Source organism: Lepidothrix coronata, unplaced genomic scaffold (genome assembly GCF_001604755.1).
Source record: "Lepidothrix coronata isolate B3197 unplaced genomic scaffold, Lepidothrix_coronata-1.0 Scaffold5, whole genome shotgun sequence".
NCBI classification, from domain to species: Eukaryota; Metazoa; Chordata; class Aves; order Passeriformes; family Pipridae; genus Lepidothrix; species Lepidothrix coronata.
Genome location: NW_016690185.1, coordinates 10,847,806 through 10,870,704, shown reverse-complemented (window position 1 = coordinate 10,870,704; position 22,899 = coordinate 10,847,806). Strand labels below are relative to the sequence as shown.

The 22,899-nt window shown below is 40.6% G+C and overlaps 1 protein-coding gene across 4 annotated transcripts in view; it reads left to right on the top strand.

The window, feature by feature from the left end:
* Nucleotides 1-6,768, top strand: part of ARHGAP18 (Rho GTPase activating protein 18) — a 95,526-nt gene extending 88,758 nt beyond the window's left edge. For all 4 annotated transcript variants that reach the window (XM_017829602.1, XM_017829591.1, XM_017829579.1 and 1 more), the window contains exons 13-15: nt 510-634; nt 1,774-1,835; nt 4,457-6,768. In XM_017829602.1, coding sequence (XP_017685091.1) covers nt 510-634; nt 1,774-1,835; nt 4,457-4,548 — 279 coding nt within the window. In that variant the 3' untranslated portion in view covers nt 4,549-6,768. The remainder of the gene's footprint in view (nt 1-509; nt 635-1,773; nt 1,836-4,456) is intronic.
* Nucleotides 6,769-22,899: the final 16,131 nt, after the last annotated feature.

The following is a 22,899-nucleotide window of genomic DNA, read 5'->3' as shown; positions in this document are numbered from 1 at the left end:
AAATGAAATTTACAAAGAGGAAAGAGGAATCACTTAAAGTATACTGAGCCATGAGTACTTTGTGATTTTTTTTTTTTTTTGGCATGAAGTTCAGATTAAATGAAACTGGAGAGGTTTCTTCTGGAAGTTTTAGCAGAGGGTTGGTGCAGGGCCATTGCCTGCTTTCATGCCTACAGCAAGACTTTGCCATACCAATCTCACATGCTTCTTATCATACCAGAGTGTGTTCTTAATATAGCGTAATTGTTACTGTTATTCATAATGTCTTTGAAAAATAATTAAGCACTACTGTTCTTTTGTTCTGAAGTTCTCCCTGTTGTTAAAAAGAGCTTTGAAGGTCTGATGTAATTTACTGAATTACTGCGTAGTTATCATATTTTTGTAGTGAAGTGTAGTAGATAGTGAAGTACAGAGCACTGTACTTAGTTACTTATTCTGTACTGTATTTCGAGGAGCTCATCAAAGCCAGCTGCTAGCAGCTTTGTTCCAACACCATTATTGCTTTGCAGACTGATGTTCCTCAGGGAGTGATACGGGTGCAAGCGCCTCATCTTTCGAAAGTTTCCATGGCAATACAGCTGACAGAAGAACTGAAAGCCGGTGATATAGTAGCCAGGTTTCTCAGCCAAAAAAGGTATAAACACGTTTTTGTTTTGTTTCAAGAGAAGTGTCTTTTCATTTATTATATCAAGAAAAAAGTTTTAAAGTACTTCAAGTCCTGGTCAGTTGATGAATTTTTTGGCTGAATGTAGCCATCAAAATACATGCTTGAGGAATTAACTTAATATTTCTAATGTCATTAAAGCTCATGAAGCCTTAAGGAATACATGAGTGCTGTTAGTAAAAGATTGCTGTTGAATCTGATGGGTCAGGAATAGTTTTGTAATTTTCTGGGGACAAGACAGAAGGGAACTCCAAGAAAGTAAGTCTAGAAAACAAAGAGATGAGGAAAGGAGAAAGTAAATATTTTGTAAAATAATGCATTGATATATAGCAATATAATAGGCATTGGGGTATAATAATGTGCAAATGTCACGCACATGCAATGATTTAAAAGGAAAGCTACGTTTTAGTCATCCAAATCCATTTGGAAGGGGAGTTTTAATTAAAAATAAAAAACATACATGTTCATCATATATAACTATTTAGCTAAAGCAATAGTATGGTGCACTAGATGAGAATAAGAAGCTGCTTTTTCCTAAATGCTGTTTTGAGGTTTGCATTTTTGTCAGAAAGTTATTTTCTGGCTGTGCCTTAGCCTATATTATTACTATTAAACAGTGAGAACAATAGAATCCTTTTGTGATATAGTCACTTTATTCTTCCACTCTCTGTTTTTTACTTCTTTTAGTTGCAGTACAATTAAAACAAGCAAAAATGTGGTTTCTCCCACCCAACCATAAGACTTTTTCTGAAATATGGAGTGTTTGAGGGGAATACTTATTTTTGCAACAGCAGTGGAAAAAAAAAATCAGAGGGTAAATATCAGGCTACCCGCTGATAACAATGACATTCTTTTCTAAACCCTGCAGTTTCTTCACATTTATCCTATTTTACCTTTTCTGTAGTGTATTACTCACTTGCAGGACTATTCATTTGCATTAGTGTGCAAGGGTATTCTTGTTCACTGACTATCGGTAAGTATACGCACAAATGATTTGTGACAGGTACACTGCTGATGTTAATTAGCATAATTTTTCCCAGACACGTCTAAGTGGCTGATCTACAAGCTCTTCTGCAGTATCATCACTCACTGTGCTTTGTTCCTTACAGTGGAAACGTCCAAACACTCAACAAAGAAGAGGTCTTTCTTTATGAAATAGGAGGAAATATTGGTAAGAATGGCTTCTGAACAACTCATTTTGCTAGAATAGGATTCCTTGGCACACTGTCCATGGGCTTCACTGTGGTTGCATTTTTATTCATGTCCCTAGTTCTCCCTGACACTAAAGCAGACAGTTAACCTTGTGGAGAAGGCAGCAGAGATGTTGCTGTGATCATTATATTAGTAGTAGCTTATTATCTGTCCCAGAGAAAGATGGCAGCTGAAACAGATGTTCCTGATATGTATGTACAGTGAAGAAGCACAAAAATGTTGGATAGAAAGGTACTTGAAGTTCATTTTATTCATCCCTTTGTATTGAGGGATAATAAGTGAACTTACAGTCCTTCATGCTCTGCATTTGAGCACTGCTTGCAGGTTCCTTTGGGGGAAAAAATGCTCAACCAGAAAGATGACCTAGTGATAAAATTTTCCAACAGTTAGTCTTTCCTGCTCTGTCTATTCCCGGCTCTCTTGATGAAAGCAAGTAGGAGATCAGCAAGGTTAATGCCAAGGATAATTCTGAACACAGTTCTGAAATTTTCTTTGACAAATGCAAGAGGATTTTTTCATTAGGAATCAGTTTCTAATCACAGTATTTTTCATATGCTCAGGAAAAAAACCAAAAAAACCCAGTATTGGATTGGACTTACATTTACTTTTTTCTTGTTAACTGTGACTGCTAAACTTTATTTGGAGTTATAAAATTCCATGCAGTACTTCTGTGCTCTGCAAGTTTAAATCCTGTATGCAAATTGCTACTTCTAGCATTTTTCCTTTTTACCTAATCACTGTTATAAATCAAGTGTGTGTCTTAACCAAAAGACTTAATTAAAAACAGCACTTCCGTATTTTCCTGCAACAAATATGTTTCAGTGTTTTTACCAAGTTAGATGGTGAAAAAGAGGTTACCGAGATAGCTGGAGCCCAGATTAATGTATTATATGTTCTCTTGCATATCCAGTATGTATGTACATTTTCTATGCCTTTTAAAGCAGGTTGTGATCCCAGACGTAAGAGTTTTTTAAAGCAGAGGAATATCTTGTTTATTGTACATAAGTGTAATCATTGCAGAAAGAAAGATTTTGTAACAGAATTCCAGTGAAACTGAAACAACATACTATTACTTTAAACATGTGACAGAAATTGTATTTCTCTTAGAGAAAATACACAGCTAGTTGCAGATTTATTTTGTTATGAAATAGATTAGAAAGCTTAGATGTTTTCTCTGTCTGAATAGTTTACTTCCAGACAATTTAAACTTTAATCAGCCCTTACAAATCCTAGTCCTTATTAATACTCTCAGTTCAGATAAGAGAAACTTCCAGACTTTAGCTTGCTGTACAGGCTTAAGTAAACCAGCTGTCCTGACCTTTGCCATTTGTCTCTCTCTGCTCGATGTGACTGACTCATGCAGAGGAAGCCCAAAGTGAGAAGACTCAATGGGCTTCTCAATGATACGCTCACATCTGTACACTTGAGCTCATAATTGTAACGTGCACAGTGCTGTGATCCTGTCCCCTAGCAGATGGAGTCACTGAAGTCTCCGGACATTTTTTGAGTACTCAGTACACTGTAGGGCTTCAGGGTACTGAAAAGGACTTCTGCCACTGCTTTGTGACTGGGACTGGCTGGGCAGGGATATGGCAAAGCACTATCCTTGTGCTCTCACTGCCTGAACATGCTGCACTGTGTAGAGGAGAGAACCCAGTTCAGTAGTGTGGGCGGTACAGGTCACATAGGTTGGTATTAAAATCCTGGAGGGACCAGTGAGACCGAGCTTGGTTGAGCAGGAAGTTTTGGTTGAGCAGGAAGTTTTGCCTTCTTGCGTGCCCTGCTAAGGGAATCCAAAGAGCTGGCAGAGAAACTCAGTTGCAGCATTGCACCTCTGCTTGCCTTCTGTATCAGGAGTACACATACCGGAAACATCTGTCTGGCACATGGGCCATCTACCCCAACCGTCTGCACAGTGGAGTAGAAGAGGGGCTGTGATGTAGAGCTGCAGTTGCATGAGATAGTCTTTGCCTGTAGGGGAATGGGAGGAACATGCTGATCTTGACGGATCAGCATATGCTATTTTCATCATAGCTACTATGCATAAATTAATTGCTTGTAACGCACCAAGAACAGTGTATTACTTTTCCCTTCTAGGACAGAAACTATTACAAGTACTGTGCAGAACAGCATAGCAGGACCAGGATAGGGAGTAACACCTTCGTAGCAAGGACAAACCTTGCACTTAAAGAGGGGAAAATAACTTGAAATTTTAATGGGCTTCTATGCAAACGTGAACCTTGTATTTGCCCATGAGAGGACCAGGGCATTGCTCCTTTTTTCCTAAATCTTCACAGAGGGGGGCTTCCATCTATATGGTCTGCGTGAAGAATCTGACCTAGAATGTGCCACAGAGGTGGCACAGCCTCTACTCTCCTTCATTTTTCCTCCTGTCCCCCTTCTTCCTCAAGGCAGATGGACAGGGTAAGATTACTTCTAGCTTTTAGGTGCATTGTCCTTTGTTTAATACCATAGAGAGACCTTGAAAACCTAAATGAAATGAAACAGTGACAGGACCTTTGAAAGTTGATTCCTTTCTTTTTTGGGACTGATGTAACCACATATCTCTCACATTTCTAGGGGAACGCTGCCTTGATGATGATACCTACATGAAGGACCTGTACCAGCTCAACCCAAATGCTGAGTGGGTTATAAAACCTAAGCAGAGCTAAGCTCACAGCTAACAGCAAAAAAAACAACCTGTGGACTTACATTGTAAGGCTGAATGTTTCAAAGGGATAGTGTATCCTTTCAGCATTCAACTGTTATTTATATTAATAGAACCTTATCCAGTTTTGAAAAAAAAAAGTGATGGAAACTCAGCAGTGATAACCAGTAAATGTTCAGTTTTACTTGCAGCAAAATTTTGGAGATAGCACAGTTTTCCCATTCATATTTGAAACAAGCATAAGTACCTTAAATATTTTAATGGCACTAATCTACCTCCCATCTGGTAGTTGTTGCATAAGAATTTATTTTTCAAACAGATGTTTAACCTGTTTATATTAGAGATTTACAATCTGTTTGTGTAGACGTTTGCATTCATATAGGTCTTTTCAGCGCCAGTACAATAGAGGACCAAATTGTTATCAGCACTTCTGAATGGTACAGTATTAAAAATACCTAAACCCAGTCATATGAATTTCCCAAATAAGTGTGAATTTCACAGGAGACAACTACAACGCAATATATTTTGTCTTTGGAAGTCCTAATTTTAAAGTTTTATGAAAACTATTTAAAAACAACTGTGAAAATGCTTTCTGTGCAGCTTTTTTTTTGCTAGATCTTTAAAATAATTTTATTGTTATTCTGGTTGATTGTACTCTTGAGATTATTAAAAAAAAAAGAAAAAAGAAAGAAAGAATCATGTGACAAGGTGAGTAATTTTTAAAGCTCACCACTCTTGGCATTGTCCATTCTGGCATATTGTCATGCACTAAAAAGACCTTTAGGTTTTTCAGCAGTGATGTGCAGCCATGTTACATACACTGGTTTCAGGTTTTTTGGACATCTGATATATTGAATTTTGTGAACTGCCAAAACTTTTCAATTACTAGCAAAATAAAAACTTTCAAGAAGAATAAAATAACTGTGGAAGGAAACTGTAGTCTAAATTTCATAGGTAGGAAACCACCATACCTTTCTCTCAAAACCAGTGTAAGGGTCTACTGTGGAGTTCACGTAGGCTTTTTGGATATTACCTACCATCAGCTGTATGTCTGGTCTATCCTGGATGAGGCTAGAAATCGAATTCTGATTTCCCTGATGCTGATAGATGCTGCCTAAACCACTTCCAAAATTAATAGTCCAATGGAGAACTATTGCAAATCCATTGCTTTGCAGGAAAAGACTGAAAGCTCCCCATGGAATTTAGTGATAATGAGTTATAGTCTGATGTGGCTTGTTGCAGCACAAAGAGCTGTGGCCTGGAGCTCCAGAGCCCCACTCCCCCAGCAATACTTTGGGCTCATGAGCTTGTGTACTGCTTTACAATTTATTTGTAAACTAGCTCAGCTGTGCTTAAGTGCTTACACCTGCGTGCTGACTACCTGAAATAACTACTGTGAAATTATATCCATGGAATTAAATATGTTCTTTCAATGCACACACAGAATTTATATTGACCTCATAGGGAATATTCTACATACAATCAAGGACTGAATTACATTTTTTTTCGTGATCAAAGATGATTAAACGAATAAAGCTCTGCTGAGCTTTGGATATGGGCCCTGACTGTGTTGACAAAATAACTACTGGAATTCTCCCTTATATATACAAGCAGTGAAACAGAACTCTGAAAGGTCATAGAAAAATTAAACATCTGCTGATTAGCTATCCACAGCATATGAACAATTTTGGGGGCATGAGTATTTATTGTTTTTTAAAGCCAAAGTCTGTCTTCATATGAAAAAGAAGCACTGACTGATTCTGAAAAGCAGGATGAGTAGAATAGAAAATTGTTTTAGTATGACTGTACTGCCCTCAATGCTCCATCTAGTTGGGCACTCCTGCATGGTATAGTGCTGTGCCACTATGGGCAAATCCATCAAGACAAATCACTTTTGTCAAAAGAACAAACAACACTCCCTGTTCTTCAAATGTAAGGACTAAGTAGAGTAGAAAAACAGTACAGTGCTTAGGTAAACCTTTATAAATCTAATGTAATAATAATGTAATAAATATAAGGGTTTTTGTCAGGTAATACAAAAATGAAGTGTGTTTTCATAGTACATTATAGTTCTGTAAAAGATTACTTGTTACTGGAACTCTAGATGTTATTTTAATCAGGAGCGAAGTGCAGATGATAGGAACAGCTGTACAGTTTCAGTATAAAATTGTAACTGCCCTGTGGCTATGATCTTTTAAATAACTTTGTTTCTGGTTTAGTGCCATTATCTTTTTTTTTTTTAATTTAAAAAGCTCTTTTATAATTAAATGTTGTTTTTTCTGACTTCTTTTCTCATTTGAATTCTTATATTTGTATGTGAAACATATCCAATTAACACTAAGCAATGGTTATTTTTTAATTTCACACTTTACATCTTTGTAGATAGCTTGTAGCTTTGTGTATGACAAGAAACATTGATAAGTTAGGAGTCCTGCAACATGAATGCCTGCTGGAAAAGGAAATAACTAGCTAGAAGTTTTGAACTTTGGTGCAATCACACTACACCTTAGCTAAATACATAATATAACAATTACTGAGTATATGTGAAGGAACAGCAACCTTCTCAGCATTTATCAAAAATACTGGCTCGTAATTCCTTATAATTTAAGAATTAAATTAGGGCACTGTGCTGGTTTAAAGGTAAACCAGCAGGAGAAATGAACCCAACTCCAAAGAGATTATAAGTCAGAGTTACAATTTAATAAAAATAATATAATAAATGCAATTATATGGACAAACAATTGGTTTTAACCCACAAAACCCAGAGTGTAACTCAGCACCCTAGGGCATGAACAGAATGGTGTTCATTGGCCCCTGTGCTGAGCCCCACGTGGTCCCCCTGAGTCCAGAGTAAGAGGAGAGGGAAAAACCTGTTGATGAGAGTGCTGGTCACAGTCTGGTTGAGGGTGGCGATTGCAGTCTGATCGAGAGTGGTGGTTGCAATCCAGTCAAGGTTCTGGTCCTCCTCTTGATCCAACAAATGGTATCAGAAGTCCCAAAAGCCCAGATTATATACCCTCAGGTTCAGGCAGGAATGCCCAGTATCTCTCCCAGGGCGGGGAGTTTCACAATGGGTGATTGTGAGCCGTGGGCGTGAGGACGGGAACATCCTCCTATCTCACAGGCCTCTTAACACCCAGTTTATAGTCTGAGGGGTCAGGTGTGCTCTGGGCAGCTGCTGCAAATGGTCTATTGTTAACAGTTTCTGAAAAATTACATGGAGGATGTAGAATACGCAGTTTGGGTTACACCCACACAGTGATGAACTGCTCTAGGCTGCTCTAACTAGGACAGGCACAAGGGAGAAGTCCAAATCACATTCAGGTAGGTTGATAAGAATCTTTTATAATTAAAAAGACTGTGCTGCATGGGTCGCTTATTGGGGTAATTTCGCAGCCCATCATCGTTTGACCGCTGACTTGGAAAACATGTACACAGGGTTTTTTCACCCAGCTGATGGATTAATAATTTTCACACTAAGTGTGCAACTCTGTGCCTGCAGAGCAGCAGGGATGGGGGAAAGGAAGGAAGAGAAACAGGCAGTGGCCCCTCTTACCCGCTGCCTGAATGTGGTGGAACACGTAAGGATGGTTTTGTGCTCAAAAAATCATCTTCTGATGTATATTGGAGGAGGGAAGAGGGAGGGGAAGGGTCCACAATGCTTGTATGGGGTGTAGATCCCTTTCTTGCACTTCCTGTTTGACTTCAAAGACTGCAGAGTTTGCACTCATTTTCCGTAGCTTCCTGTACTTCCCCACCTTGTGTGAAGCACAGGCATGTCCCTGGCTGTTCATGGATTGCAACAAAGAAAGGTGTCATCCCAACCACCTGCCCCCTGTGTGAGCAGCAGCAAGGCAGGAGGCAGCATGGCAGGTTTATCTCATGTTGCAACTCAACAAGCAGCATCTGTGAGTGTACCTGTGAGACATCAAGAAGGCAGTAGGGAGCAGGAAGATGAATGTGTCTGGATGTGTTGGAAACAGTGGCTGAGTTTCCATTGGGCTTTTACTATGCAGTGGCATGACTGAGATGAATTCAAGGGTAAGGAGATGCACTTTTATGCAGTGACCACCAACAAAGAAGGAAATATTTGAGAAAGGCTTGCTTGAAACTTTTTCCAGACCATTATTTCTTTGTCAAACATTCTTAAAAGCGACGGAATGGTCCAGTAAAATACACTCTTTTCCTAAGTATTGAGATAAATTGCAGCAGCAAGTTAACTTGGCAAAAGATTGCTAAATGAATGATTTCCTTTGTGTCACACATGCGCTTCTGTTTTTGAAAGGTTGCCATTCAGAACCTAAATGCTAATCTTATGGCAATATTTATAATAATATTTTTTTATGTAGAGCAATGCTTTAAAGATCTTCAGACCACTGTGTTTTCACACAGACCACATCTGAGGCAGGTAAGTACTTATCGTCCCCATTTAACAAATGGGAAAAGTGTTCGTACATGACTGGCCTGCAGCTAGAAGGGGTGAAGTCAACCTGATTTGTAGAAAGCAAATATCATCGTCCAAAACTAGTTTTAAAAATCTGCTATATTGCCAAGAACATCAGTATGGCAATGATGAATATGACTACAGGGGACTCTTTTAATAAATACAGTGCTGTAATTTTTAGCTTGGTTTCCAAAGGAAATTTGTCTGGGGTAATCTTACTGCTTTGTGTGTCTTCCTCTAATTACTTCTGAGTCTGTTGGCAGACTGCAGTCATTTTTGGCAAATGGAATGGGAGGGAGGGAATGTCTGAAATAATAAGCTTCTATGAGCTTCATAAAACTAGGTACTATGAGTCCTTGGTTCAATGGGAAGATGACAGCATAAGCTCCACTTTTATTTAGGTACCAGAACAGAAGCGGGAGAGACATACACATGCTCTGGCCGTGGAGGAAGACTGTGCTTAGAGCTCGCAGTCAGCCAGTGGGAAGTGGCATTGGGTATTTGGAGGCCTGAGGAAACACTTGTGTTGCCTTCTGCTTTTTGAATTTTCTTTGCTGACATGACGTGGGCGATTGTTGCTGAAACTACAGTTGTCCTCCTGGCCTGGCTTTTGTGGTGCAGCTTCTCTGTAATTTCTGGTTAGTACAACTCATCTCCATCCCCTCCTTATGGACTTAGCAACTAACTGAGCACTTTACCAGCCTGAGCTGTACCCGCAGCTGATGGCATTGGCGCAGGTGAAGAAGTAGGTGGAAGTACCTCTCTCCTCTCTGCTTGTAGGGCTGTTGGGAATTACCTTAATCCTGGAGAATAATCAGGTCTAAAACTGGACAGTATCAAAGGACAGCGTTCACATGCAGGTTTTAAACTGTTGTGGGAATATAAATTGCGATTCAGAACTGTTCTGAATCATATGGAGGAGGTGGTGGTGGTTCAAAAGCCCTGCAGATATTACCACTCTGTGATAGTACCTTTTGGGATTACTGAAAGGATCCCTCATTCTCCCTGTGGCACTGTAAAACCAATAGCCAATGCCCATTGGCATGAGAGCCTCAGTCTCTCTGTTTTCTCTGCCAAGTGAGCTTTGCCCTCTGTGTTACCATTATGCCTCGGTAATGCGGTTACTCTTGAAAATGAATTGGCTCCGTTCCCGTGAGCAGTTTGCTCACATGCTGTGTTACTAGATCAGGTCCTGCAGGTCAGTCGGTTCTGTGCTTCTTTCCCGAGGGATTCCCTGTGCCTTCAGAGAGGTGAAAGTGCCACCTGGCTATTATGTGGGCGTGTATTTGCTGTCCGCTGTCATTCGCTGCCCGCCGGGGAGAGGCGGAGGGTCAGTCCTACAGCACGCGCCTCTATTCCGCGTCCGAGGGCCACCCTCGGGGGGAGAAATCCCTGGAAGCTGACACGGGCGGCTGTACCTCGGTGTCCTGGCCTGACCCCGGCCTGCCGCAGCCGCGCTTAATCCCTGGTTTTTCTCCCTTGGCCACGGCGGGGCGGCGGCAGGTGGCGGTGCCGGGCCGTGCTCTGCCCTGCTCCGAGCCCCGCGCCCCTGGCTGCGAGGCGAGATCGCCTCCCCCGCGAAATTCGGGCTTGCTGAACGTCGAGCCGCGAAACGGAGTATGTACTGTCTGATCATCTCTTGGCACTCTTTTTTTTTCTTTTTTTCCCCAGTATAAAAAGTAGTAAACCACTACCTTTGGTACTCCCCAGGGGAGACCTTATCAGTTTCTATGATTACATGAATGAAGGAAGGTGAGGGTTGGTCTCTTCTCCCAGATAACAAGCAACAGGACAAGAGGAAATTCCAGGGAAGGTTTAGATTGGATATCAGGAGAAATTCCTTTACTTAAAGGGTGCTTAGGCATTGGAACAGGCTGCCCAGGCAAGGGGTAGAATCACCATCTCTGGAAGTGCTCAAAAAACGTGTAGATGTAGCACTTGGGAGCAGAGTTTAGTGGTGAACATGGCAGTGCTGGGTTAAGGGTTTCACTCAATGATCTTAGAGGTCTTTTCCAACCTAAACTATTCTATGATATTGTACAGCACTCTAACTACATATACCTCATCTATACTAGTGGTCACTCATGCATTCCTGTCTGCTTTCATGCCATCCATCCTGTCAGCTGCACTAAGAGCTCTTCCACTTCTTGAAGTCATGCATTTAAATTAATGTGTTTTTCTCATGCCTATGGCTGGACATGCAATATGTACCTGATGTATCTCTGGACACAGTGGAACTGTGAGGATAGAAAGCTTTGCATTAGCAGAGAATCACAAGCTTGCATGGATTACTGGAGTATCCCTTGCTGATTGTCAACATGCAGATGTACAACACACTCCAAATGATCCAGAATAAACAAGGGAACATGTAATTGCTTGGAAGTGTCTAGGTTCCGGATCCTGAGCTGTGTTGGATTAGCAACTGGAATCTGGTTTCTTGCTTATTCACTTTCCCCCCTGACGTGAGAAGAATTGTTTGTTTTAAATCTTGCCTTCTGAAGTTTAAATTTACAGTGTGTCTAACCTAATTTGGTTGTCTTGATTATATTCTAGTATGTTCCCACCTTGTGCTCTGTAAGTTGTAAGGCAAATGAACTTCTGAGCCCTTATTCTGGATGTTCCTCCTCTGCTACAGTCTGCCAGAAGCTGTCTTTATCCATAACTCTCATTCAGCATGTGCAAATGGAGTTTCTTCCAGCAGGAACTAGAGCCTGAGTAGGTGAAGTAGCGCTGAGACTCTTGTAAGGCTTTGCATATCTGTGAAATATAGAGCTGAGAGGTGCCCACTTCAGTATTCCAGTCTGCCTGCTATTGGCCTCATTCAGTGCATCATTTTACTTTTCTGACTGCAAAATCTTAGGATGCAGCCAGGTGACATGCATCTGGAATGCTATTTTTGTTTAAAACACTTGATCTTGAAATAAGGATTTTTTTGTGGGCTATGATAAGACTGAAACTTTATTGTGCAGTCTTGGAGTACTGGCAAAAATATCTGCTGGTGCTTTTAATATGCCATTTTGAACAGAAAAAAAAAGATTTTTCTTCTCATTGTGTTTAGCAATGAGAGAGCAGACAATTCTGACACAGTTAGGAATTCAGTTGTGTTTTTGCAAAAAGTATCTCAGAAAACATACTATGCAAAATCTTCTTTAATTGTTCAGGTTTTTTTCTACAAAGATGGTGTATTTTTATTTTTTTGTAGATCTCTGCTGGGAGGTGATGGTAATTTTTCGTACATTTTTGTCTTAACTAGATGGTAGAGGGAATTGTGAGAGAATTACTCTGTTCTTATTTTGGGTTTTTTTGGTTAATAAAAATCTTATTGTTAAAAGTATAGTTAATGATAGGCCAGTATGTGAACATGAAATGGAGTACTTGAGAAGAGGATTTTTATTTATTCCAGTTCTCTCCAAGTTGAGAAAATGTGACAGCCAAGTCTGTAGACCAAGTATTTCTGTCATCCATGCAGAACTGTTTCACCACAGGTCTTCTAGGAAGAATCAGAAGGAAATACCCACATTCCCAGCCACAGGATTTAGAAGATGTTCTCCTGTAGGTGGTGTTACTGGCACTCAAGAACAGGCATGGGAACTGTGTGAGTTTGAGAGGGTTTTGGGATTTTTTCTTTTTTCTTTTTAAATTGGCTAATTTTTCTCTTTGAATGCTGTTGCTGTTGGGAATAATGAAAATATTGTGAAAGCTCAGCATAATTAGATTTTTTCTATGCAACCAAAATGTGGGTGTTTTGGGGGTATGAATAGAATACATGGGATTGCAATATTCTGCTCTGAATTTTTTCCAAATAATTTCTAAGTTGCTTATATCAAATTCTCTTGGATCATCATAAAGAGGAATTGAGCTATTACAGAAATACTTGCTAAACCAGTGATACACCATTGGTAAAGCTGGGAACAATATATATTTTTTTTCTCTCAATACACTTGTGACTGTGGCACAGTAACATCTAAAAACACTTACTTGATTCTAGGAAAAAATAATTAGTGCATAAGCTGTATAACTAAACTGCACAATTAGATATGCTGATGATGACAGGACTGGTATCCCAGGTCTGCCTATTAGGTACTGTCTCAAGTCTGTGTAGTGGTGAGACTACACAAACTTAAGGTTACAAAATAACTTCCTGAAAATTCCTTTAAGACATACTGAGTGTGAGCAATCCTGTTTAGTGTGCCTATTCTTCATTTGTCTCCACCCTTACTTTTAGGTAATTTTACCCCTCTTACTCTTTTAGAAAGCAGCTGGTAAAAAGAGGTCTACCCTGTATGGTGTTTCTGTCTGTGCCAGTGTGCTTCATCTACATTATGTTTGGAGGAAAAGACCAGAAATAATATTCATTTATGTAACCCCAGAAGGCTTAGCCATTCCAAACAAATATGTTTTAAAGAGGATCTGGTGTTCTCAAGGGATGTTCCAAAAGGCATTCCTGAGCACAGGGAGTCTCTACATATGTGTAGGAGTGGTTACTGCTAGAAGTGTGCATGTATGCTGTTGTGGTAGTTTGGTCTAGGCCTTCCTTGGTGACCAGTTTGTAACCAAGGAAGGGTCCAGATGTACCCAGTATTCCCTACGATTTTTACGTAAGCCAGGCTATAAGAAGAAAGAAGGAGAGGCCTTCGCTCTCTTTCCTTCCGGCGGCTTGGAGGTGCAGGTTCCCTGCTGTTGAGTCTGCCGTGTTGGGGAGCGAGGCCTGGTAAGGCCTTGTCGACCTTGGGAGGCGGAGGTTGCCGGCGATCGTTCCAGAGCGACTCTCGGTTGTCCCAAGGAGAGTAGTGAGATATTTCTTTGCTAACTCTTTTAGTTGTTAGATATTGGGTTACTAATCGGGATATATATATATTTTATTTTGGTTTTGTTCCTTTTCCCTTCCCTCTTCCCTTTCCCTTGTGAAATTGTATATATTTCAATAGTGTATAACTGTAAAAAGTATAAATATATTTATATATATTTATATATATCACTTTAGCTGTCTCTCTCTCGTTTCGGGTTTTCTTAGTTGTTTTTTCTCCCTCTTCTCCCTGAGGTTTGGTGGGTGGGGACGACTTCTTGTGGTAAGGTTTGGAGACTTGGCAGGGAGCCAGCTTCAAACCATATCAGCTGTGTTGAAGGATGATGTGCTGCTTCTCAGGCGTTGTTCAGTGAGTGTGAAGTGTTTGCCTATTTTTGGAGTGAAATGACCTCATCCATGCCATTAGCAGAATTGACAGAGTAATTAGTACTGTCTGCTTCAGCATGATGTCATTGGACTTGGAAAGCTTTGATGAAGTTTGTATGTATCATCTCAGCTTGTGTGTACACATGCACTTTGACTTGCCATCTCAGCCTCTCACCACTGGTCTTTGAATCAAAGTTGGAAGTTTTCAACAAAATGTGTAGGCAGTAAGAACAACAGCATTTGGCTAGATTGAAGGTCTCTTTAGTTTTATTACCTGCCTATTTCTGATGGTAGTCAATGGTAGATGCTTAAGGAAGGATCAAAGCACAGAACAAACACATAGTTGTAGTTCCCTAGTATGCTTTCCCAGTAAGCTTGTCATTTACATCGTCCTTGCGTTCAGTAGCCATTACAGAATCACAGAATATCCTGAGTTGGAATGAACTCACTAGGGTCATCAAAGTCCAACTCCTGGCCCTGCATGGGACAGCCTCAGGAATCACACCATGTGCCTGAGGTTTACTGAGGTAATGAGGTTTAATGAGGTTTACTTCCTCTATTTTTCATAACTGCTTTTGAACCCCTATAAACTCATGGCTTTCAGTACATCCTATGGGAGTAAGTTTCCCAGTGTAACTGTGTGTTGTCCCTTTGGAAGAGACCTTGCTGAGTTAACAACCCTACATATTTACCTTTGCCATGCTACTTATGGTGTACTTTCAGGTTGTCCCCTCCTCTGGTCAAAGAGACTGTCTTGTGTGTGGAAGCCATTGCAGAACACTGGTCGTCTCTGTTGCCCTTCTTGAACTTATTCTACTCTATTATTCTTCTCAGGTTATGGGAAATCAGAAACATACCTTGCACTCCTATCTTACCAGGAGGTGCAATGATCTGTATGGTGATACAGTAATTTTGTTGTTCTCTGTAGCTTTGGCATGGTTTAACCCCAGCCAGCAGCCAAGCCCCAGGCAGCCGCCCACTCACTTCCCCACCAGCAGAATCTGGTAGAGAATTACCAAGGGGAAAAGCTGGAAAACTCATGGTTTGAGATAAAGGCAGTTTAATAGGGAAAGCAAAAGCCACACAAACAAGCAAAGCAAAACAAGGATATAATTCACTTCTTCCCATGGGCGGGCAGGTGTTCAGCCCTCCCCAGGAGAGCAGGGCCTCATCACATGTAAGGGTTATTTGGGAAGAGAAACACCATCACTCCAAATGTCCCCTCCTCCTTCCTTCTTCCCCCTACTTTACATACTGAGCATGATGTCATATGGTATGGGATATCCCTTTGGTCAGTTTGGGTCACCTGTCCTGACTGTGTCTCCTCCCAACTTCCAATTGCACTCTCAGTTTCTTTGCCAGTGCTGCAGTATGAGAAGCAGAAAAGGCCTTGGTCTGTGTAAACAGTGCTCAGCAATAACAAAAACACCTCTGTATCATCAACCCTGTGTGCAGTACAAATCCAAAACATAGCCCCATACTAGGCACTAAGAAGAAAATTAATTCTACCCCAGCCAAAATCAACACAACCTTGATGATTTCTGGTACTTGTTTGGGGTTTTAGGCTATTTTAAATCACTGAGTTAACATTTTCATAGTTTTTAATGTAGTGATCTTTCATTTCTAGTGGTAGACAGTTCAAATTCAATCACTGTGAATGCAGTATGGTACTTTTTCTTATTTTCTCAGTTCTGTATACTCAACACTGAGTTTCATCTTCCATTTTTTCAGTAGTCAGTCGTGAGGTCACCAGTATCATGAGGTCTGTCTGGAGCTCTCTGCAGTTTGTTTCTTTAAAGCCTTCAATAATTCAGTATCAGTAACCTACCTTATCAGTTCTTTGAGATCACTTGAGATCAAGTGTATGTTGAACAGCATGAGCTCAAGTGCAACACTATGACCTGCCTGCAGTGAGGCAGTTCCTAGCTTTTCTTTCTTATCTTTTAAACTTTTTTATCCATTTGAGTACTGTTTTTTCCTTTTTTTTCCCCTTGCAACTTAATCAAGAAATGTGGTGTTTATTTTTATTTTATGGGTCTTCATTATGCACATGCTTATAAACTTCCTCAAAAAATCCAATAGGTTCCAGAGTCATGACTTTGTAAAAGAATGGTGTTATTTTCAGTAAGGGGTTACTACAGTTAGCAATTTGGCTGTGTCATACTTGGGCTCTGTTTAATTTGTGGGTAAAGACCATCTGGTGCTGGTAACTAGCCAGTGTTAATTTTCTCTGTGTTAATTTTGTATTACAAAATTTTACCGAAATTCAGTTTGAGATAATTCCTCTGGAGTTACTCCTGTAAATCCTAAAGAGATAATACAGAATCATAGAATGGCTTGGGTTGGAAGGGACCTTAAAGATCATCTAGTTCCGATCCTCCTGCCAAGGGCAGGGATACCATTCTTTAGACCAGGTTGCTCAGACCACCATCCAATCTGATCTTAAACACTTCCAGGGATGGGACATCTACAGCTTCTCTGGTCAATTTGTTCCAGGCTTCACTACCCTCTGAGTAAAGAATTTCTTCCTAACATCTATTCTAAACCTGCCCACTTTCCATGTAAAACTGTTAGCCCTTGTCCTATTGCACTATCTGTGCATGTAAAGAGTTCCTCTCCGTCGTTTTTATAAGCCCCGTTAAGGTACTGGAAGGCTGCTATAAGGTCTCCCCAGAGCCTTCTCTTCTTCAGGTGGAACAACTCCAGCTGTCTCAGCCTTTCTTCGTAAGGGCTCCAACCCTTTGATTATCTGCTGACCCTCCTCTGGACCTTACTCTGACAGGTCTGTGTCCTTCTTATGCTGAGGACCCCAGAGCTGGATGCAGCACTCCAAGTGGGGTGTCACAAGAACAGAGTAAAGGGGCATAATCACTCCCTTGACCTGCTGGACATGCTGCTTTTGATGCAGCTCAGGATGTGGTTGACCTTCTGATCTGTGAGCACACAGTGTTGCAGATGATGCAACAGTGTAAAATGTAGATGCAGAGAATTTAGTTTTTCTGTTGCGATCTCTTCTTTGGTCACTCCATTTATGCATTAATTAATGGCCCTACCGCCTACTCCTGAGAAAAGAGTAACTGCTTTTATGCCTGTTTAGCAGGTTGTTCCTCAAAAGCCCTTTTTGCTGCTCACTATAATCTTACATAAAATATGACAGTGGGGGATTTGGGGGGGGTGGTGGAGTTGGTTTGATTTTTTTTAAAAATATATTTCCTAGATGGACTTGTCTTTGTCAAAGAATTAGTTCTTTCTTTGTTAGAATGATTAAATAACAAAATGTTAAATGTTAATTTAGTGAGCCTTCACTATAGTGTTCTTGCCACCTGCAAACACTTTAACTGTTGACTTATATCTTTGGGGTTTATTTTTTTTAAAAGCTGATTTTTTTTTCTTTTTTTTCAGTCTTGCTTAAAGAAAACTCAATTGTATGCAATAGGAGATGATACTGCTTCTGGTCCTGCAGCTTAGTGTATCAGGGGCATGGCAGAATGAATCTTTCCACCGTTTGTAACAAGATCCTGCACATTCCTCAGAACGAAGTCAGGAATTGCTTTGCCTCTTGTGCATTTTCTGAGTAATTGCTTTGCAAGGCAATTGTTTGTGTGTTTAAATGTGTAGCTTCATATCTTATACAGCATATATGCATAGGGATAGTTGGCATTCTTCATTGTTCAGCTTGCAGCCTCTCTGACCTCCAAGCCTCTTTCAGTATATGTCTCTTGCTGTTGTACTCATGGTACTCCCTAGTACCCCATTCTTTCTCTCTGCCTAGAACTTACACCCAATGGGAATCTGTGTTTCTCATAGGGAATCTGTTATTTCTTTGTGCATGCATGTCTCACTCCCTTGTGTATGGAATTTTATCTATTATTGCTCTGCAGCCGATCGCTCTCTACTTCCAGGTGTTCAATATACCCATCATAGTAATATTCTTAATCAAATCTATGAATGTGTGCATGCACATAAATAGTCATCTTCTAGTCATCTTTATAGAGTGCATCTCTTTTATCCCCAGGTTTCTCTTGTCTTGGTCAAAGAGATTGATTTTTTTGTCTGTGTGCACATGTCACTTGGCCACAGGGTGGACAATTACGTGTGTGGCAGTCATGCAAATGTCTGGGAAACATTTTATCTCTTGATGGACTTCCATCATTATTTCCTTTTATGTGATGTCCAGCAGATCTATTTAGTTTCTTCCTTTCCTTCACCATATTGTGTCTGTGGCTTATTCATGGTGGGAGTGGCTGCAATTGTGTTGACTTTGTGTATTGTTGTTAGCATTCAGCTGAAGAACACTATCCAAGCACCTCAAGTGGACTCTCAGTTTCTAACACACGGGTAGGCACAGAGCTGCTGTGACGCACAAGCTGCTGCCTGTCTAAATTTTTTGGTCCTGGGCAAGTTGAGCCAGGGAAGTTGCTGGTGCTGACACTGTTGGATTGCCCTGGGGCCAAGCTTTGTGCCTAGCCCAGCCTCAGCAGAGTACTGAGGCCCTTGAGGAATCACTGTTACTTTTTGCCTCCAAGCTGTGCCTCAGCTGCTTTTCGCTCTTCTGCAGTGTAGAGGGTATGTGTTTTGAGGCTGCTGCTATGATTGGCATTTTGGATATTGTTTACAGGATCAGCAGCGTTGGCCTATTCCTTTGCACTATTATAGTACGTAGAACACAGTAAAGGAAGTTAAAGAGGGTCCAGATCCCTGTGAAGTTTGCCTTTGAATGCAAATGCTTCTACTACTACTAAAAATATATATGTGTAAATTTTACTTCAGCCACATCAGTGCAACTCTAAGACCCTTCTATACACCTTCCCTGTACTGTGCTACTCAGAAGGATTGGATTGCCATATGTGGGCGGCTCTGCTTTTCTTGCCTTTAACTATTCTTCTTTTAGGCTTTGCTGCCAGTCTATTGGGCTCCTTGCTGGAGTAGCTCCCACTTCACAAAAGCACATTAATTCTCTCATGGAATTCAGGTAAAGAGAAAGTGTCTGGGGCTCTGGCACCGTAACAGCCTGACAGTTTAATGTCACAATGTGCTTTGGTAAACCAAGGCAGGATCTGTGCTTTGTGGATAGCATTTTATAACCATTTATAATGGCTAGCAAAGTACCTTTTTTTTGTTTGCTTCTGCTTCCCCAAGTTGTGCAAACAGTTATGATGACTCTAGAGATGGAGGTTTTTCTGCTTTAAAGTCTGTATTGGGAGTGCCAGTGCAAGTTTTGAAGCGCTCGTTCCTTTCTCTTCAGTTCACATTCAGAACTGTAGGTCACATTTGAAAGCACAAAAAACCTTCCCACCATCCCTCCCCCTACCAAGAGCTTGCCCCAAGGGCTCCTGCTTAAGAACCAAATGAGCAAGACTGAAGTGAACACCTGTTTTCTGGCTACTTTTTAAGAAAAGCGAGTGTCTCTGGAGTGTCAGTGTTGTGCCCAGGAGGGCCTGGACTGCGTCCCTCCAGGGCACGTGTGTTTTGGTGGAGTACTTCAGAGCAACATTTCAGAAACTGAGTCTCACTGGACTGTTTTCTTTCTTGTCAAGGTTTTGCTCTGACATTGGTCTGCTGCTTCTTCATAATTTAATTATCAATTAGTACTTAAAAAAAAAAGAGTTAATCTTGATGGAATGCAACATTTTCTCTTCTTGGACTGTTTGAAATCTAATGTTGTATTTCTTTATGTCCCTCCAATTTAGAAACAGTTTATTTTCTTTCCCACCTGATTCTGTTTTCTCTCTTTCTCCTCCTTTCATCCCTTTTGTTGTCTTCCAGTTCATCCATGCTGTTCCAGCATTCCAGTGGCATGGCAGCCACATCATGTGAAAAGAAGAGGGGCAGCTGTTTTGTCTCCACAGGAAAGCTGCTGCAAATATTCCGTGGATTCAGAGACTGCAAAACACCATCAGTCCTCTACCTTTAAGCTTTGTCTCTTCATTCTCCTAAATAAATGATCATTCAAAGACCTGCTTAGAAATGTTAAACAACTGCTGTAATTACATAGTCTTCTTAAATCTTTTTTAATCTGTGTCATACTTCCCACAAATGCCATTCATTTCTGAATGAAACAGCATAGGTACAAATGATCTGTTCTTGAGCTACTAATTTATTTTTCCTCTGACCTTCTGTACCACTTTTAAGTGGTACAGTGCCAGGAATGCCTTGGCTCACCTCGCTTTAGTGCAGCTTTTATCTGCTTTTGGCTTCATTTACTTTAATTGGTCCCCTATTAATGCACCGCCTGTCTACCCTCTGGCAAGGGCATATGACAACAAGGAAATGGTAGTTTTTAGAGTTGGGTACAATTCCTGCTCTCGGAAGTTATGGTAATGGCAAGGTCTCCAATATTGACCCCTAATTTCTCCCCCTGGTTTAGTGTAGAGCTCTGGTTTAGCTGGGAGATGTGCAGTAATTTCAGAAGACAGGGCAATTTGACGCAGAGTTCGAAGAGAACTGTTAAATCTATTTCTAAAGTAGAAATCTCTGCAAATTTACCCTAATATTGGAATTCCTAGTGTCTCCTCTCCCAGGAATAAATTGTTTTTACTCCCCTTCAGACTGTCCTTTGAGTGTAGCTAGCTGTCTCTGAAAAAAAAAAAAAACAAACCAGAAAAAGCTGACTAACCTTCTATCAGAAGAACAGAAAACATGAAGTGAGCAGAATTATTCAACCTAATTGTTTCTGGGGTCTCAGTGAGGTTTATTAAGGAACAGAAAGGTCAGTTTCAACTTTTATGGACCAGATTTTCTTGAGAATTTAGTATATTATGAGCTGTCTTCTTTATACTGGATATGCCACACTGGAAACTTGGTTCTGAGTGTGTGGTTCATTCCTGTTTTCCCCAAAAGCATGATCCCTCATGCTCACTGAACAGTGACACTGAACAGTGACACTGAACAGTGAGAGGCCAGTGGGCGAGTAGTCAATTAATTATTCTTTGTAGCAATGAACTTATAGTAATGGCAGCTTTGGGGGCAGTTTCTCTCTCCTTGCATTTAGTAAATTATTTGGCATAATTTGCTATAAAATTTTCACCAAAAAATTTTAAATTTTATATTCATTTGCTTTTATAGTTGGCTCATGGAAAATATTTCTGTTTTGTGTTGCATTGGAGTGTCTTTGAGAGCTGCAGGAAACTAACTGGTCAAGCAATTTCCGAACATAGACACTTGAGTACATTTTTAAATGGTTACTTTTTCAAAATTTCTCTGTCCTTATCTCTAAAGCTGCCTTTTCATGTTTGGAGTTCGCATTATAGGAAGATCTATTAAAAGCAAATCAAAAACAAACCACCCACCTGTATTGATCAAATATCATCAGTACCCTGCAGTCCAGAAGTGTGCACTTTGAATAGCCTGCATTGCAGAGTGAGTTTCTTGTTTTCTTTGCTTGGCATAGTAGAAAATGAGATTACGTCTCAGTTCTGTAGGCCTGAAAAAGATTTGTGCTGTGAAATGTAGTCCAAAATGGAGCATACCTGTTCCACGTTTTATTATATGGGCAGAAAGGAACGTTCAGTGAAACTAAACACTGCGAAATCAATATCAATCAAAATCAGAATTTGAATATTTATATAAATAATAAGGCACTGATGATGTAGCAAATGAGGGCAAATTTAAACTAGCTTATTACATAGTTTGGTCTAAATGTTAGTTTGTTCAGCTAAAAGTGACAGGCTGACATTGCATCTTGTTTTCTTCAAACTGAATGAGATTGCCTCTTCAGAGAGGCATGTAGAAGTTGGAGGCTGGTGTACTTTGTTCTGTTGAGAAGAGGTCCTTCTAGCTCCCTCTGAGCCTCACAGACATATAGGCTACCGCGTGACCCAGACTGGCAGAAAAAACTAAGAAGGAAGTGGTTTTGAATAAAAGCTTTGGGGGTAATGAAAACAGCTGCGAAAGTGGGTATATTTTTTCATCTGTTTTTATAAACTCTCCTGTGTTATATATATATATATATTCCTCAGTGGGAATAATTCTTTTCCTGGGAGACTAAGACCTTTATACATAATTTCCATAGCTTAGGGAAAAGTGAAAGTGAGGCCAGTCTGTGGGAGAGTCTGCTGTGTGTGCTGTGTTGAAGCTTTGGAAGAGAGCTCCTTCTGCTTACTCAGCCGGTATGGGCCTGCAAGAATTGATAGATGCAGGTTAACCAAGATGGCCACAAACCATAGCTACAGTGTGAAAGAAAGTTTTATTCCACTATTTGCTGGCAGACAGGGACATTACCCTGCAAGGTAGCAGCAGGCTGAACAACACGTGCGGTGGCCGTTCCTGGGCTCTAGGTAACAACAACCATGGCACATGCACATTACCTCAAGCTTGTGTTCTCCCCTGTGCTTTTATGGTCTCTCTCTCTCCCAGCAGAGGCCTCAAGAATGTCTGTAAGAAAGTGTTATCTCTACACAGGAATCCTACTTCTCAAAACAGGCAGAGGATAAACATCAGTATGTGTAAAAAATGGGATTTTCCCACACTGATCTTTTCCAGGCCTAACATTCTCAGCTGCAAAAGTCTCTTGAGTGAAATCTACTGCCTCCTTGCCAAGTCTTCCACTTTTAACCCTTTCCTCCCAACAGGGCCTTTCTGTAGTTGCCAGAGGCACTACTGAGTCGGGTCATCCACGAGGACCCATGAGTCCCTTGTCAGCCTTTTGCACTATCCTTAAACCTAACATGGGTATATCAGTGGCTGCCTCCTATGTCTGTCTGTAGGTGAAGCCTGATTGAAAGTGACAGTTCCTGTGT